The sequence below is a fragment of the Arvicanthis niloticus genome, chromosome 28 (assembly GCF_011762505.2).
Source record: "Arvicanthis niloticus isolate mArvNil1 chromosome 28, mArvNil1.pat.X, whole genome shotgun sequence".
Taxonomy (NCBI): domain Eukaryota; kingdom Metazoa; phylum Chordata; class Mammalia; order Rodentia; family Muridae; genus Arvicanthis; species Arvicanthis niloticus.
The window spans coordinates 21,788,501-21,806,316 of record NC_133436.1 but is presented as its reverse complement, the minus strand read 5'-3'; the positions used below and the strand labels follow the sequence as shown (position 1 = coordinate 21,806,316).

General features: G+C 42.7%; 1 protein-coding gene across 4 annotated transcripts in view; it reads left to right on the top strand.

Moving 5' to 3' along the window:
* The window catches only part of Utrn (utrophin), a 493,014-nt gene that overhangs the window by 1,671 nt on the left and 473,527 nt on the right, over positions 1–17,816 (top strand). For 3 of the 4 annotated variants that reach the window (XM_076926858.1, XM_076926860.1, XM_076926859.1), the window contains exon 2: positions 6,329–6,496. In XM_076926858.1, coding sequence (XP_076782973.1) covers positions 6,418–6,496 — 79 coding nt within the window. In that variant the 5' untranslated portion in view covers positions 6,329–6,417. Of the gene's footprint in view, positions 1–6,328; positions 6,497–17,816 lie in introns of those variants that run through there. The other variant, XM_076926864.1, reaches the window with a different exon arrangement.

The window sequence follows — 17,816 nt, the reverse complement described above, 5'->3', positions numbered from 1 at the left end:
TTGGGTGTGATTCCGGGCCTCACTCTCTGGAGTCACTGAGGTAGTGGCATCCTTCATTCTTCTAGCCTTCAGATCACCTGGGTCACCAGGATCTGGAGAGGTGGTCTCTCCCTGCATTTCGTTGGGAGGGTTTTCCGCAGCCAGAGTGCACGAATTCCAGGAGAGATGGATCTTCAGGATGGCGCGGCAGCAGCCCCATCCATTCTGTTGGAACTTGCCCTGGGGCTCTGAAGTCAGGCTGGATCCTCGGGGGCTGGCTGCTGGTGGCGCTGGGGATGCGCAGCCTGCTGATAATACTGGAGCCTGCAAGAGCTGGAGGAATTCGAAGCTCGTGGGTCGTTCAGTCCTGAGGACAAGGCAGTGAGGGGCATGGGACATTCCCGCTGAAGCACCCCCTTCCCCTTTTCACCAGGGGAAAGGTTTATGAGACCTTCGAGATAGCTCTTTAACTCCCCTTTGGATGTTTACCCAAAATTTATTGCCGCCTGTAAACAGCATTAATCACAGTGGCATTAACCTTCCCTAGCGCGCTTCCTAGTGTGAATGGCAGTTCTTGGCACTCAGCGGTCTCCTTTACAAGGAATGGCAAACTTGTTCCTCGGCTGGCTTCCCTCTCCACTATTGCCAGCATTTCCTAGCTTTTGGTTACTTGTGAGTGACTAGTGTTTGCAGGACTTAGTGTGTCTCCACAGCTGCCTGGTTGAATATTCCTTTATGATGACACCTTTTGAATGTCGCATATTCTTGAACTTTTGCCTATAAAGCCACCACTCGTGGCGTTCTGTTCTAATATGACAGAAGCATCCACCCTGAAGGGAGAACTGGCACTCCTCTTGTACGAGTCGGTTTCAGTGGGGAAACACTCGGTAAGCGGTAAGCTTCACCAGCTTTCATTTTGATGGAAGAAGAGAATGGGCAGCAATTCTATAGAGCTCCTACACAACCTCCGGGTCTTTCACCTCCAGTTCCTGGCTTAGCCCTATGTGGAGTGTGGTTCCTTCCATTCCATGGGTGTGGATGGAGGTGGAGCCTCTTTGGGACACATTGCTACTACGAAAGCTTTAATTCTATTTCCATGTAACTCTAACAGCCAGTTATAGTTGCTGTAGAATTTTGAATTTTATTTCTGTTATTTTGAGAAAGGGTCTCACTATGTGGCCTAGGCTGGCCTTGAACTGGCACTCCTCTTGCTTCAGCCTCCAAAGTAGCTGGGGTTATAGATGTGGAGCTTCTGGGACATTCACAGAAACAAGAGTTGGTGGCTGTTAAATATTTTTTTAACTTAATTATCTATCTATCTATCTATCTATCTATCTATCTATCTATCTATCTATCTATCGGTTTTTTCGAGACAGGGTTTCTCTGTGTAGCCCTGGCTGTCCTGGAACTCACTTTGTAGACCAGGCTGGCCTCAAACTCAGAAATCCGCCTGCCTCTGCCTCTCAAGTGCTGGGATTAAAGGCGTGCGCCACCACCGCCCGGCTCTGTTAAATGTTTTAAAGGACTTTCTCTTAGTGCGTTTCTCCTTATTCTTTTCTAGTTCATTGATTTTTTTTTCTTCTGCTATGTTTTTGCAGTGTAGTGAGGATTTGTATTATCAAGAAGACAAGATTTGAAAAATTATTCCAAAGAGAATGGCAGAATCAAACATTACGATGAAGAAGCATTATTGGTCCTATGCAAATGAAACAAAAACTCTGTACAAGTTAACTTTTTCTCAAAATAAAATTAGCGGCAGTGTGTGTTTGAGTGTGTGTGTGAGAGTATATGCATGTGTGAGCATGTGTGCATTTTTAAAAAATGGCCCAGTGGTTAAGAGAGAGTCCAAGTTCACTTATGTACTTTTCTGTCCTCCTTGGGCACCAAGTACACACACACACACACACACACACACACACACACACACACACAGCAGACATTCAGACAAAAATTTAAAAAATGCATTTTTAGACATTTATTTATGGAATGTGTGGTGATCAGGCTTAATGGCAGGCCCCTTACTAATAGAGGGGAAACATTTTTGAGAAGCCTAACTGTGGAGGTTTCTGGATAAAGCCAGGTATGAAGTAGAACACTGGACTTGTCTTTCAAAGGAACTTCATTCCAGGAAAGAGACTTTTTCTTAGGCAGCCAGATTCCCCATAATAAAATGTTTACATATTCTGTGGACAAGATTTTGATTCTCTAATATATTAAATATACATATAAAAGTTTAGCAAATCTTTCACACTTTGTACCTCAAGATAGGAATATATTCACTTTTGATTATATTCTTTGTGGGGAGGTGTTCCTCCACCCCTAAGTCTTGTGTAGCCCAGGCTGGCCTTAAACTCTCTGTATAGCAGAAGATGGCTTTAAATTCTGGCTTCTCCAGCTGGAGTTACTGGTCCTGGCAAAAGCTGTTTGACCAATGGCCAGGCTGCCAGCCTTCTTCCCCGGTTACTTTTGACACTAATTTTGTTTTTGTAGTTCTGGGGATCAAACCCAGGACCATGGCCATCTTCGGAGAGCACGCTACCATAGGGGCACATCCTCAGGACTTTTAGTTTATTTTTAATTTTTAGCCTAGACTAGTTTGTGATTTACTCTGTAGCTCAGGCTAGCCTATGATTTTGGGGACCCTCTTTCCTCTGTCTCTTAAGTGCTGGGATTACAGCTGTGAGTCACTGTACCCAAGTCTGTAAATTCTTAATAAACATAAAGTCATAATAAACATTTAAGAAGTTTTTTTTAATGTCCTCTGAAGTCTGGGGGACTGATGCACCAGTCCATATATTGAGAGGAAATGGCTCTTAAAGCTTTAACAATTTGCCAGTGTTCCTTTGCTTCAAACTCGTTGACTCTCATGTTGTGCTTATTAATGGACTCTACTCACTTCCTGACTTGCAGAAAAAAAAGTTATAATGCTACATAGTGTTCATATTTGTATAATAAAGCAGTACTGTATGCTACAGTGATTGGATGCTGAATAATAGAACATGCTACTGTTACACAAATATGAAATTTAAAATAGCAATATAGTACAATTCATTCCATGAAGAAAGGGTTGAGGCTGGAGAGATGGCTTCTTGGCTCAGAGCACATCTTAACTTTTGCAGAGGCCCCCGGTTCAGTTCCTAGCACCCACTGAGGGCAGCTCACAACTACCTGTAACTCCACTTTTAGGGAATGGAACATCCTCTTTTGTCTTTTCTAGGCATCAGGTACTAACGTGTGCACACAGATATACATGCAGGCACTCACATGTACACATAAAAATAACTTTTTAAATCGTAAAGCAGAACCACTAAAGAATTGGTGGTTCATTACTACCTAGAAAGAAACCTTAGTTCTGACACTTGTTTCCCCCTCTCCGTCCCCCCACCCCCTCTGGGTGCTGGGTGTCTCATTTGGCAGCTCAGCCAGACCTAGAACTCACAGTGATTCTGTCATCTCAGGGATTACAGACATGAACCACCTTGCCTGGCTCTTGACACGTGTTTTAATGTGTGAATTAGTATGCTTTGTTCCTTCAGATTACTGTTTGGATGTCTTGACTATGATATTCCTAAGTACTGATTAAGCTGATTGACATTGGGACACTCTTAAAGGGGGCTGTGGTCAGGAAGAGACAGATGCTGAACTTAAAACCAAGCTTTGCTCCTTTCTGGGTAGTGTAATCCTGGAAGCCCTGGAGCAGAATGGAACAGTACCTGCTGGCACCCTTAATGAATGGCTGCTTCTGCAGGGCAGATCTTCAGTTCTCTAGGCCCTGGAGATATTTCTCACAGTTACTGAAGATTGGATTGCTTTATCTGAGTGGTACCCATGTGCAGCAGAGTTGGTGTGATGAACCTTCCAGAATAAAGTTTGTATCAGCGGGCAACAGAGCTATCTACATTTGAACCTATCTACGAGACATAGCATCCCTGAGATCCAGATCCGTGTTTCCAGATGCTCCCTTTCTCATTCTGTGTCTCAGAAGCAACTTAACACTGGGAAAATCCAAATCACATTCATTCTTATCTGTCTAATGTCCTCCCTCAGTGGTCCCCAACCCAGTGGTAGTTCGTCCACTTCTGAACTGCCCAGTGCCTGCGAAGTCACTCAGGATGCTAGTGTCCCGCGCATCTTCAATGCCAGCGCTGTCCTGAGTCTTATTGGCCTTTTTATTTAATATCCTGTGTATCCACTTATTTTTTCCATCTAATCCATTGAGGCCACAATCACATATTGCTTATAATATTAACAATATTATAACAGAAAGATTAGCATAACAGATAGAGAGCTGCTCTTATTTTCTTTATAATATTAACTTCCTCTGCCTGTGTGTATCCTTGTATGTTTGCACGTGCATATCGATGCACATATATAAATGCATAGACAGTGAAGTTTCTGTCACACTTCATTACTGTCTCATCATGTCTCCTACAATGGAAGATATTCTCCTAACAGCACTGTTAACTAGTCCTGAAGTTTAACAGTGGTATAATAATGTTGCCCGAAGTAAACTCTAAAATGTTTTCTTTGAGAATTCAACCCAGGATAGTATTTGGTGGTCAGGTCTTTTTAGTCTTGTTTAATCCATAAAGAAGTTTGGGTGGTTTTTGTTTGAGTGACATTGAGCCTGTGGGGTGTGTGTGTGTGCGTGTAGGTGCGTGAGTGTGGTGTTTGTGTGTTAGTTTGGAGGCCAGAGATTGGCACAGTTCATCTCCTTCTAGTGTTTCCACCTTCTTTCTTTTTTTAAAGATTTATTTATTTATTTATTTATTTATTTATTTATTTATTTATTTATATGACTACACAGTCACTGTCTTCAGACACACCAGAAGAGGACATTGGATCCCATTACAGATAATTGTGAGCCACCATGTGGTTGCTGGGAATTGAACTCAGGACCTCTAGGAAGAGCAGTCAGTACTCGTAACCAGTGAGCCATCTCTCCAGCCCTTCCACCTTATTCCTAAGACAGGATCTCTCATTGAACCTGGGGTTCACTGATTGGCTGTGATCCCTCTGTTTCCAGCTCTTAGTTGGAAACAGGTGTTGCTGGCACATGCCATGCATCTGTTCTCTCCTCTCTTTTTTAGAAGTATGGATATGGGGCATTGAAGTCAGGTCCCATGCTTGTGTAGTAAGCTCTTTACCCACAGAACCATCTCCTAATTCTCTAGGCTTTTTGTTTTGACATCCTTTCCCAATTTGTCCACGACAAGCCTAGTGTTAGACACTCTGACAGAGATACCGAACCATTTATCACCTGAGGCCCCTCTGATGTTTTCGTAAAGTCTGATCGCTGGTCAAACTTGGTATTATTTTCCTCCAACAAAGTAGCGTGAAACAATTTCAGATGCAGAGAAGAGCTGAAAATTTTCCACTCCTGACATCTTGCTTGTGACCTAAGTTCTTTAATGAGTGCACAGCTCTAATCTACTGTAGTCCTTGGTGCTTCCTGAGTTACTCTGGCCTACTGACAAACCATGGTGTGAATGGGCTTATGTCACCTCTCTGATTGTCACTGTCTTCAGACAGATCTCCAAGCCTCTCTAGGAATCTCTGGCCTGGCTTCCTTCCTTACCTGTGTGACATGCTTCCTCTTGGCTCACTGTTGTCCAAAAGCAGGACTCAGCCCCAGGCCCTCTCCGAACCCTCCAGTCCTCAGCGACACTAATATTTCACATAGCAAGCTCTTCTCTTTTCTACTTCCCCTGTGGCTAATGAACTTCTTCCTCTCTTCCAAGGCTATAGGCCCAAATGTCATTTCTTCAAGAAGGCCTTCTCAGAAGTCCTGTGCAGGTCAAATTTGTCCACTTTATGACTTTATTACGTTGCGTTTCTCGTCTGTACCGTTGTCAACCATCAGGGTTGTAATGAGGTAATTGATTATATAATGAATTTCTATCTGTGAAGCTTAGTGTCCATAAACCTCATGGTGGAAGAGGCTGTGCTAAAGAAAGCCTTCCCTGGTATATGTCAGAGAGCTTTACTGGTCACTATACTAGACTGTTTGGGACTGGGAGATAGCTGAGTGGTTAGGTGCTTACCACCCCATCCCAGTACCCATGCTAATACTCTGCAGATTTGCCAGCCTGTTTGTCATTCCAGCAAGTGGAATGTGGATTCAGGAGATCCCTGAGGTTCAAAAAGAGACCCTGCTTTAACATAAAAGGTGGAAAGCAGCTGAAGCAGACACCCAAATGTCAACCTCTGACCTCCACACGCACATGCACACACATACATGCACACCCACCTCTTTCACATATGCATACACAGACACATGCCAGAATCAAAGAAAAACTAAGGAGTATGTTTCTGTATTTCTAGTCAATACTTTCTCTTTTCCTCTTAGGTATTTATGCTAGCCTGGACCATTATTCAGAGTTAGTCTTCAGAAGAGGATCTGGGAAAGCCTTTGGATTATATTGAAACTCATTCAAGATGGCCAAGCATGGGGACCTTGAAGCCAGACCTGATGATGGGCAGAATGAATTCAGTGATATCATTAAGTCCAGATCTGGTGAGTAATGGGCGCTCCCACTGTGCTTCTGTAGACTATGTGGAGGACAGAGATTTCTCAGCTTGTTGTGCATTGTTTTTGTTAAGTAAACTTCTTCCAAGAAACTGAATTCTGCCCTATGACTGTTGCTCTGTTGAAGGATACATCCAGTCTCTGAGTGGCCAATCTTACTCACCCAGCCTGCTTTTGTTACATTGTTTATGCAGTAGCTTTACTGGGAGAAACTCCTGCCTGCAGCCTGATGCTGAGCAGTTATGATGTCAATAAGATGGACAAACATAGGCTAATGTTTTCTCTTATTCCTTGAAAACGGAAAGCAATCATATGCCTAGAGTAGCGAATACCATAGTTTCTAGCAGAAAGATCTTGTGGTGGGATTCCAGAACCTTCTGCCTGCCTACCTAGCACATTGCTGTTGGATGCTAATCCTGGCATGTGACTTTCTCTTTCCTTTTTGAAATGTCAACTTCTAAAGATATAGTCCACCCCGCCCCCCAATGTGATCAAATCAGCCAGACTAAGAAAGATTGGATGACTTTCATGTGAACATTTGGATTGGAGGTCTTTGGATGCCACCCCGCCCCCAGCTTATTATATAACCACTGCTTTTCAATTCTGGTTCTCCAAATGAATCAACTGGGGAGTTTTTTTTACAAATGCAGATGTGTTGGCTCCATTCCAAACCCACTGAATGAAAATTTCTGTATTTTTAAAGAGCTTCAAACATGGTTCCGAGACAGGCTCAAAGGGGAGAGATTTTGAGCAAGCATGCTCTTTCTGAGCTTGGAAAATTATATAGAGTTCTGTTCTGGCTGCAAACATTGTCCTTTTGTGACTCCAGCATGATTAACATTACTTTCCGTGTCACTCTTAAACAACAACAACAACAACAACAACAAACAACAAACAACGTCATCATCATCATCATTAAATAGAACTCAAAGGTGTAGTTCCTGTTGGAAATGTCTGTGTGTTATGGTAAAACCTCATTTCTTAGTTGAAACTGCTAAAGTAGTGCAGACAATGAGATCTCAGTAGGATGTGCACTTCCCTTCCTGATGCTGGTGGTGCTTGTTGGTTGGTAAAACATCTGGATGTTACAGATACAGCTGTGACTATGCAGTGATTTTTGTAGCTTTAAGGACTCTCTGGGAGGTGTCTTGGCATGTCCTATGGCGTATGCACTATGACGTGTACTTTGGGGAGGCTGTGTTCTCCTACATTTCATTTTAGGGGTACAGAATTCGTATTTAGAAATATGGAAAGTGACAGGAAAGTGGAAGAGAGACAGCTAGATATCTCTCTATGTTTCATATTTTATGAATTGTGAGGATAGGCGGTCCTTAGCATCTTTCTGAGTCAAACCTCTATTACATTAAGACCTTGGATTTTGGGATAGGGAGGTGGCTCTGTGGGTAAATGTTGCAGATGCCTAATGATCTGAGCTCAGTCCCTGGAACTCCAGTAAAGAAAGGTAGAAGGAGAGAATTCTTTCCACAGAAAGTGTCCTCTTACTCCATATGTACATAGTGGCATGGACACATATATACAATAATAAATAAAGTAGACGAAAAATACTTTAGATATTTATCACTGGTTCTCTGTCTTTGTCTACTAGAAAATAGTTATTATGTCCAGTTTTAACTTTTAGAGTATATGCTGAGTATCTACAATTCCAAACTATTCCTTAAATTTAAAATGGCTATTTATAAAGCCTTCAGACACTGCTGGGGTATAATTTGTTACAGTGTGTACTTGGTGTTAAGGATCGTGTGTTTTAAAATCCTTGGTGTTAAGGATTGTGTGTTTTATTATTTATTTATTTATTTATTTATTTATTTATTTATTTATTGATTGGTTTTTTCGAGACAGGGTTTCTCTGTGTAGCCCTGGCTGTCCTGGAACTCACTTTGTAGACCAGGCTGGCCTCGAACTCAGAAATCCGCCTGCCTCTGCCTCCCAAGTGCTGGGATTAAAGGCGTGCGCCACCACTGCCCGGCAGGATTGTGTGTTTTAAAACACTTGGTGTTAAGGATTGTGTGTTTTAAAAATTTTGTGGGGGTTTGAATAAGAATGGCCCTCATAGACTCAGTGTTTGAATGCTTGGTTTATAGGGAGTGGCACTGTTAGAAGGTGTGGCCTTGTTGGAAGATGTGTGTCACTCTTGAAAAAGGCTTTGAGTTCTTCTATGCTCAAGTGACATCCATTATAGTACATAGTCTTCTTCTGCTGCCTGTGGATCAAGATGTACAACTCTAGGCTCTTCCAGCACCATGTCTGCCTGCATGCTGCCATGCTTCCCACCATGATGATAATGGACTAAGTTTCTGGACCTTAAGCCAGTCCCAATTAAATATTTTCCTTTATGAGAATTGGTATAGTCATGGTATCTCTTCACAGCAATAAAACCCTAAGTAAGACAAATAGTATTACACTTATTATTCATTTGTGTGTACATGGGGTTGGATGCCCGTGCCACAGCAGGCCTGTGGAGGTCAGAGGACAAATTCTGGGTGTCAGTTTTGTGTGATGCGCCTTCTGCATTCAGATCAAACTCAGGTTGTGTTGCTTGCTGTGCCATCTTGCCGACCTTCTGTCCTGCTTCTCTTTTTTAAATGGGAACATCAACTGGTTGAGTGACTCTGTAGAGTTTCTTCCTAGGCAGAAGATATAAATGTACATTTAAGAAATTGACTGTAGGGTTGGAGAGATGGCTCAGCAGTTAAGAGCACTGACTGCTTTTCCAGAGGTCCTGAGTTCAATTCTCAGCAACCACATTGTGGCTCACAACCATCTGTAATGGGATCCAATGTCCTTTTCTGGTATGTCTGAAGAGAGTGATAGTGCATACTCACATAAAAAAAAAATCTTAAAAAAAAAAAAAAAAGAAGTTGACTGTAGTACTGTTTACAATAAAAAAAAAGTTGAAAACACCATAAAATTCCAACTTGGACATGGAATTAGGTCATTGTTGCCTAGAGTGTTTAGAAATGACTGCCAGTTCTTAGGTTGTTACTATTTTATTTAAAGTCCGTGTTCTCAGTCAAATAACTCTAGAAATAGCCAGGAACTTACTGTTTCTTTACTGGGATCGCACAGCTGTGTAGATTATGCAGAATCCCAGTGGCGGTAATTAAGTTAGAGAGCATGACTAAAGTAACTGTGTGTTCATAAGAAGTGATGACATTGAGGTGTGTGTACGTGAGCATGTATAAACATTACAAACATGGAGGATGCTATTGATGCTGTTAAGTGATTATGATACAGGAGACTGTTGATGTGGAAAGTACCTTTTAAAAGATTCCTGGTGGGAGCTGGGAGATGGCGCAGTAGTAAGGAGCACTTGTTGCTGTTCCAGGTGACCTGGGTTCACTCTCACTACCTCTATGGTGGCTCACAGCCATCTGTGACTCCTGTCCCAGAGTAGCCGATGCTGTCTTTCGACCTCTGGGGACAGCAGGCACTCACACAGTTCACATACACACATGCAGGCAAAGCGCTCAGACATGAAAATAACAAAATAAACAAATCTAAAAAAAAATTGCTGGTCCTGGCGACACACACCTGCTACCTTATCACGTGGGAGCCTGGAACAGAGGGATTTTGAGTTTGATGCCAACCTGGGCTATGAGATTCTACCTCCAAAATAAGAATTAAAGAAAGATGTGTGATATATCCCAGAATCCTTTCAGCATCTGGGATAGTTCTTTTTCTTACTGTCCACGTGTGTTTTACAAAGCCGCTCGATGAACCTGTGTTACTTAGTTCTTACATTTTAAAAACTCTCAAATTGCTTGTAGCGTTTTACTGCCAGTGTTATGACAGTGCCCTCCCTTTGAGTGGCACCTACTTCAAACCTCAACGAAAATTTAGCTCCTGCATAGCTGAGATATGAATCACATTCCTCTGGCTGGATTTTGTTGCAAACGCTGGCAGATAAATTTGGATTTGAATGAGTCTGTGAGTCATTCTTTTGCATAATCTCGATTTTTGTTTATGGCGAGTGCTTAGTACACAGGGTATTATCTCAGGATACTCCAAAGTTTACACATTAAGAGACTTTTAGAAGTCTAGATTAAATAGTCGGAATAATCCATATGCAGTAAATAAATTTTTAAGATCTTTATAGATATATTCCACATTGCATATCAGCTTTCCTGTTTTTAAGAAGGAATATTCACCCTGCACCTGTTGCTTGCTTATAATCCAGCCTTTGGGAGGTGGAGATAGCATCAGGAGTAAAAGGTCATTTAAAAAAAAAAAAGGCCATAGCAACATAAAAAGAAAGAGAGAAGAGTGAAGAATTCAAGTGTGGTGGCTCATGCCTGCAATCACACTATGTGGTATCCAGCCTGGACAGTTTAGGAAAATGCCATCTCAGGGAAAGATTTTTACTCCCTATAAAGGAATATTTTTCTTTCTATTGGACAATTGAAAGACTGAAATAAAATTGAGAATTTTATTTCTGTGTACATATAATGTATTTTGATCAAATCTGCCTCCAGTTCCCCTCCTGCGATCCTTCACGTCCCCGTTAGTCTTGTCCAATATTTTATTCTTTAAATATATTTTTTTGTGTGTGTGTGTGTGTTTTTAAACAGGGTGTGGTGGCTACTTTTGAGTCAATTTGACACAGGCTAGAGTCATCTGAAAGGAGGGAAGTTGAATTGAGGAAATGCCCCCGTCAGATAGATCTAGCTGTAGGTCATTTTCTTCATCAGTGACTGATGTGGGAGAGCCCAGCCCATTGTGGATGGACCATCATTAATGGGCTGTTGGTCCTGGATTCTATAAGAAAGCAGGCTGAGCAAGCCAATTAATTAGCAGCATCCCTCCCTGGTGTCTGCAACCCCTCCTGCCTCTGGATTCCTGTTTGAGTCATTACCTTGACTTCCTTTAATGATTGACTATGATGTGGAAGTCTAAGCCAAATAAACTCTTTTTCTCCTCAACTTGCTTTTGGCCATGGGGTTTCATCACATTCATAGTAACCCGAACTAAGACACAGGTCCCACTGTGTAACTGGCTTGCCTGGAATTCTGTATGTAGACCAGGCTGGCTTCAAATTCACAGAGATCCACCTGCCTCTGCCTTCTGAGTGCTGGGATTATAGGCATGTGTCACCATACTTAGCCTTTATTTTTAAAATTAGGTCTTTGAGAACTTCATAAAATATATTATGGTCATATTTTTCCCCTTCTTAAGTAAGCATCTCTCAGATCTACCCCTCCTTTTCTACCCACCCAAATTTGTTTCCTCTTTTTTTTTTTTTTTTTTTAATACACTGAATTCAGTTTGTGTTTCCATATACTCTAGAGTGGTTATTCACTGGATGGCTTGGTTGACCTACCATGGGTGGGGTGGCTTGGGTGACAATGGCTCCTACAGGCTCCTGTGTTTGAATACAAGGTCCCTAGTTGATGGAACTGCTTGGGAGGAATCAGGAGCTTTTGCCCTTGTTGGAGGAGTTGCATTACTGGGGGTGAACTTAGGGTTTTGAAGGTCTCAGCCCAATACCAACATTCCTCTCTCTCTGTTTCCTAGTTTTCAATCAAGATGTGAACTCTCAACTCACAAAGCCAACCAACCAACCAACCAACCAACCAACCAACCAACCAACCACTTATTGCCCTTGTTCCATCTTAAGTTGTGCATAAGATTTGTAATTCTGTGTTTAAAAGCTATTTTGGACATGTGGATAGAAATACCTAGTACTGAGTTCTTGCTTATTGCCTCCAGGACTCTGACTAGGGATTATGAGGGGATGAAGAAGACAGAAAAGCTGAGATTTTGTGGGCTGTGCTCACTGATCTAGCTCTGCATGTTATTATATACAGTTTAACAGGGAGGTGGGGTTATTACATGTACCTGGAAATAGAGGCATGTTTAGTTAAGCTTGCTAGGAGCAGTCACTGTAAGGGAGTCTTTAAGACTGTAAACATTGGAGGAGTCAGGGAGTTATGGAAGACATTTTCTGCACACACTGTCAAGTTCCACAATCCAATTTGAGGAAGGCTTCGCTATCCCTCTGAGCCCCACCCAGGGAAGGCATGGCCACTTCCAGGAGGCTGAAGCATGGACGTTCCCATGTAAACAACACACTCACTCTGGGCTTCATCCTACAATTAAGTGATCAAGGTTAGGTATTGGGTTAGTTTAAAGAACAAAAGCCACACGCTTTGTGGTTGCCTTAGATATGAGCAATGCTGAGAACAGAACTGGAGAGCTTGTGGCTGTGGGTCACTTTGTAGAGTGCTGGCCTAGCAATCATGAGGCTCTGGGTTCAATCCCCACCAACACATAAACATGTTGCGGTGGTCCACACCAGTAATCCCAGTTTTTAGAATGTAGAAGTGGGAGGATCAGAAATACAGGGTTATCTTCAGCTTGTCATGACAACTGACACCCTGTCACTTATGATACCCTGTGTCAAAAACCAGCAAACCAACAGGACAACCCCACCCCCACCCAGTAAAAAACAAAATAGAAAAAAAAGAAGAGGTCTAGAAAGCATTTGTTGTCTACCGGGCTAGGGTTTGGGGTTGTTGACAGCCTTCGCCGGCTGTTAAAGCATTTGTGGTAAGGTCATGAGCAGTGGCTATAATAGAGACAACTTAATCTGTGTAAGTTGGAAAGCTTAACAGGTTAATAAAGATTTTAAGACGGTAGTCCAATAATAATTTTCATAGGAAATGTGTTATTGGTGGAGTATGTGGTTTATTAACTTTTCCTTGGGACATGATGAAATACAAAAGAATAGGCTAGGCATGGACACACACACACACACACACACACACACACACACCTCTTTGCCTCCCACATGCTGGGACTAAAGGCTTGCTTCACTGTGGCTGGCAGCCTCCTTGGTTTTTTATCTAATTCTGGGTTCTAATTATTGAGGAAATTAGAGCCCATGCAAAGCTGAGCCTGTGATGTGGTGGTACCCAGCCTTTAATGCTAACATCTTAGAGGTGATGCTGATGCTGATTCCTGCCTGCATCTTACATTTAGCATCTCATACTTACTCTATGCATCCCATGAGCAGATGAAGTGGCAAGAGGTTGGTCCTCAAAGCTGCACCTTCACAGATGGCAATCAAAAGGCATAGAGGAGTCATTAGTTACACTAGTCTTTTCTCTGTTTCAGGAGGATCTTCCCAGGTGCCTTTGCACATCCCCCTTCCTTCATCATTGTCTGGTTCCCTGTCATTTAGATCGATGCCTAAATACAGCCTTCATTGGATGGCCTCTGTTGCCTTTGGAAAGTCATGTTTCTTGGTTTTTTGTTTGTTTGTTTGTTTGTTTTTTGAATCACTTTTTCTTTTCTTTATTCTTCTCTCCTTTTCTTTATTTTTCTTCTTTTCTTTCTGTATTTATTTGAGAAAAGGGCTTGCTTTATATCCTAGTCAGGCCTCAAACTCATGATCCTCCTGCCTCAGCCTCCCAAGTGCTGCAGTTATAGGTGTACACACCACACCCTGCTTAGTCACCCTGAGCGGTATCATTGCTTGTGAGTTCTCTGTGTTTTCCTTCTCACTATCTGGTACATTGCTTGCATTCTGTACTTGCTGATATCTTTTTCAATGCAGCTTAACTCCATGTGACTTGGGGAACCAATACACGTCTGGCCCCAAGCCCAGGGCACAGTGGATTGTAGCCAAGTGGTAAGTACTTGCCCAATGGAAAAGGTTCCATGGCTTGGAGATTCAGGCGCTGGGATTTGAATTCAGGCTCAGGTTAGTCTGGGGAAACAGTCTTGTTCACAAGGCACTTCATCCTGTGGCTCACAGGAGGGTCATTATTTTATGCTCAAATCTGTTCCTTGCAAATTTGCCCGGTGTTGACTGTGCACAGGCCCTTTCTGTCTCCTCCTTGCTACCTACTGAGGGTGACCCTGGGCTGAAGTCTGGAGCTGCTTTGGTTCCCTGGTAGTATAGTGGCCCACATAAGAGACAGGACCTGCTGCTTCTTGGCTGCCTTCATTTCTAGCTCTGTTCTGTCATTCTCTTCTGGGAGTTGACAAAGGGGATAACACTGGAGGACAGACAGTCCTTGGGGTGGAAGATGAGAGACCGACACTGCTTCTGACGTGGATTCCCTTTCTCTCTCTCTCTGATGACTCTTTAAGGCTTTTAACTGGCTGGCAAAGAAGGTAGCATTTCAGATGCACTGACATTTGGCACAGGGTAGGCCCTGATCTGGTGCCCAGAGGTAACTGCTACGGAGATGTGTTGGAGGAGGGCAGAGGAGCCCTTGAAACTAAAAGAAATCAAATTCCTTTGCTGATGGTTTACACCATGTTACATTATAGCAAGCTTACTGAAAACATTCCCTGTGATGTCTGGTGTAAATTATAGCTGCCCAACAAGGTCCAGTGTGAGGGAAAGGATGAGGAGGTTGGCTTTCTCCCTTGACCTTTCTCAGAAGGTCCTCTTCAGATAACACAATGGCTAACTTGCATTTAGGGAGCGAGTGGTCTGCTTTTTAAAAGGTTTTACATTTATAGTAGTATCCGTGAAAGATTTTTCTTTACAGCTTAAGGGACTGTGAAAAACAATTCTTGTTCCTCCTGAAAGCTTTCCTTGGCTGAAATATCTGTGCTTTGAAGGGAAGCTTTTCACCAGGCATGGTTTTTTTCCACAAGCCCTTGGGACTTGACTTGAGGGACAGACAGTGACCCTGGTGGAATCTCAAGTCTGTTAGAGAACAGCAATCTTGCAATGAGCAAAAGTCTTGCCTGTGTTGTCACCTCACGAGGCTGAGGAGGAGAGGTCTAAGATCTTATCTGTGCCAATATTCTAGAGGTGGTGTGTTTAGTATATAGACAGGACTAAAAACTCAATTTGACTGAACCTTATTTGAACCCAGAAGTTTGAACGAGATGCTGATATCGTGGTTTTCCTGAGAACAAGGGAACATGGAAATCATGCAGACAGTTGTAAACACTAGTTAAAGTTTAACCTAAAGCGGTAGAGAACAGGGTGTAGTAGCTGGAGTCCCTCCCTCTTAAACAGTGTGGAGAAATAGGCATTTACTATGTTGTTGTTTTGATATGCATTTTTAAAAATCAAAACTGCAGAATGAGAGCTATGCTCAATTCAGTAGTTGGAATGTGATCCAGTGTGAGATTTTGTGCACGTATGTATACGTGTGCATAGAAGCCAAAGAATGACCTCAGGTGCTGTTTCTTAGGTGCTGTCAACCTTTTTTTTTTTTGTTTTGTTTTTTGTTTTTTTTTTGTCTGTTTGTTTGTTTAAGCAGGCCTCTCACAGGATTGGTGCTCTTGCTGGCTCATGGTAGTCTGCCTGGCCATTGAGCCCCAGGGATCTGCCTGTCTCCATCTCCCTAGTTCTAGAGTTATAAGCATACCAAATGCTGCCACCATACCAATGCTTACAAGGCACGCACCTTACTGAGTGAGCTACAGTAAGATGGAGATTTACTCTTGACATGCTAGCCTGGGGACCGGACCCAGCCTCGGAACCCGGGCTTCCTTCCATTTGCCATTACTTCCTCCACTCTCGGGGTATTGGTGACACTGAGGGACTTAGGAAGTCCTTGGACTTGTCAGCTGAGGTTTATGTCTGTCCAATGGGGCTGCTTTTGTTGAGGCTGGCTTGCATGGCATGGCTCACAAGTGAGTTGTTCTCTTATGCTTGTGTGGCAGCTGAGATTCTGACTCGGTGTGGTACATCTACCAACTCAGAAAAATTGGGTTTTGGGAACTCAATTTTTGTTTTATTGTTATTATTTTTTTTAAAATATTTTCTTAACATTTATTTTAGTGGATGTGTATGTGCTCATGTAGAGGTCAGAGGACAGATTGTGGTAATTGGTTTTCTCCTCTCTCTGTGTGGGCTCTACAGATAGGCCTTTGGTGACCAGATTTGGGAATGGTAAGACCCTTTAACTGCTCAGCTATTTTGTCATCCAGGAAGTCTAATTTCGTGTGTGTGTGTGTGTATGTGTGTGTGTGTGTGTGCGTCTGTGTGTGTATGTTTTCTGTTGAAGCGGTTGAGCTCAGTGACACAGCAAACACATGTACGAGTATTTTCCCCTTCTTTTGCTGTGCAGTTAGCTAGGGAATCTTATGTGCCCAGTGCAATCACTGTAGCCCTTAGTTCTGTCACAAGACCTTTTTTGTGCCCAAGAAATAAGAAGGACTCTGAGCTGGGTGTGGTAGTGTATGCCTTTCGTTCCAGCACTCGGGAGGCTGCGGTTGGTGGTTCCTCCATAAGTTTGAGACCAGCCTAGTCTACACGGTGAGTTTCAGTTCAGCCAGGATTACACAGTAAGACTCGATCATAAAACAAACCAAAACAGCAACAAAATCACACATACCCCAAACAAACAAACAAACAAACAAACAACCCTCTCTAACTCAAAGAATGCAGGACTCTCTCAGCAGAGAAATCTATTTCAAAGTAGGACTTGGTACTTGATGTATCTGAGATCGATAAAGCGTGGGGTGGATGGCCTGGCTTCCTGCTCTTTCAGAAGTGTCAATACTCCACATGTCTGCAAACTAGAAAGGCTTGGTTTCCTTACTGTGATTTTTTGACTCTACACTATTTATGTGGAGGAGATATATTTTGAGATTGATATACCCTGTCAAGGGTACCCATGAATCACATTATTTAAAGTTAATTCTGTAATTACATAGATGGATGTATGTTGTTTTATTTTGAACACTGGGCTTCAGGCTATGTGTCAGAGTCACCCTCCTGGATTCTGACTCAGGAATCTCCATAAGCCCAGAGGGTTTTTCCTTCTTTGTGCCTTGGCTTAGACAGTGAAAGTCAGGCCTTGTGAGTCTCAGCCTTGGAGGCTGGGCCTTAGAGAGTGGCCTGAATTCCCCTGGAGCAAGGAAAGTGAGAGTCAAGCGTTGTTTATTTTTACTTAGAAACATTTCCGGGTAAATAGACTTAAAAGTTAATGGTTTTCATAATATTGGAGTTTTACTTTTTGGTGCCTCATAGTTTGGAGCTTGGGTCTGGCCGAGAGGAGGTGAAACTCAGGAAAGTGGGTCATGGGAGGCTGGCAGATTCTGCTTCAGTCCTGGGGCATCTGAATTAGCATGTCCCTCCCAAATACTGAATAGGGGTGTCAGAGGTTCACTGTCCACTCTGTAGTCCCACCTCAGCATAGTTAACCTCTTTCTTCCTGAAGCCCGTAACACACTCACACCGAGTACCTGAGCATGGACTGCTCTGATTGCATCTTTTTGAAAACTTAGTATGTATATACTTTCTTCTTTCTTCCTTCCTTCCTTCCTTCCTTCCTTCCTTTCTTTCTTTCTTTCTTTCTTTCTTCTCTTTCTC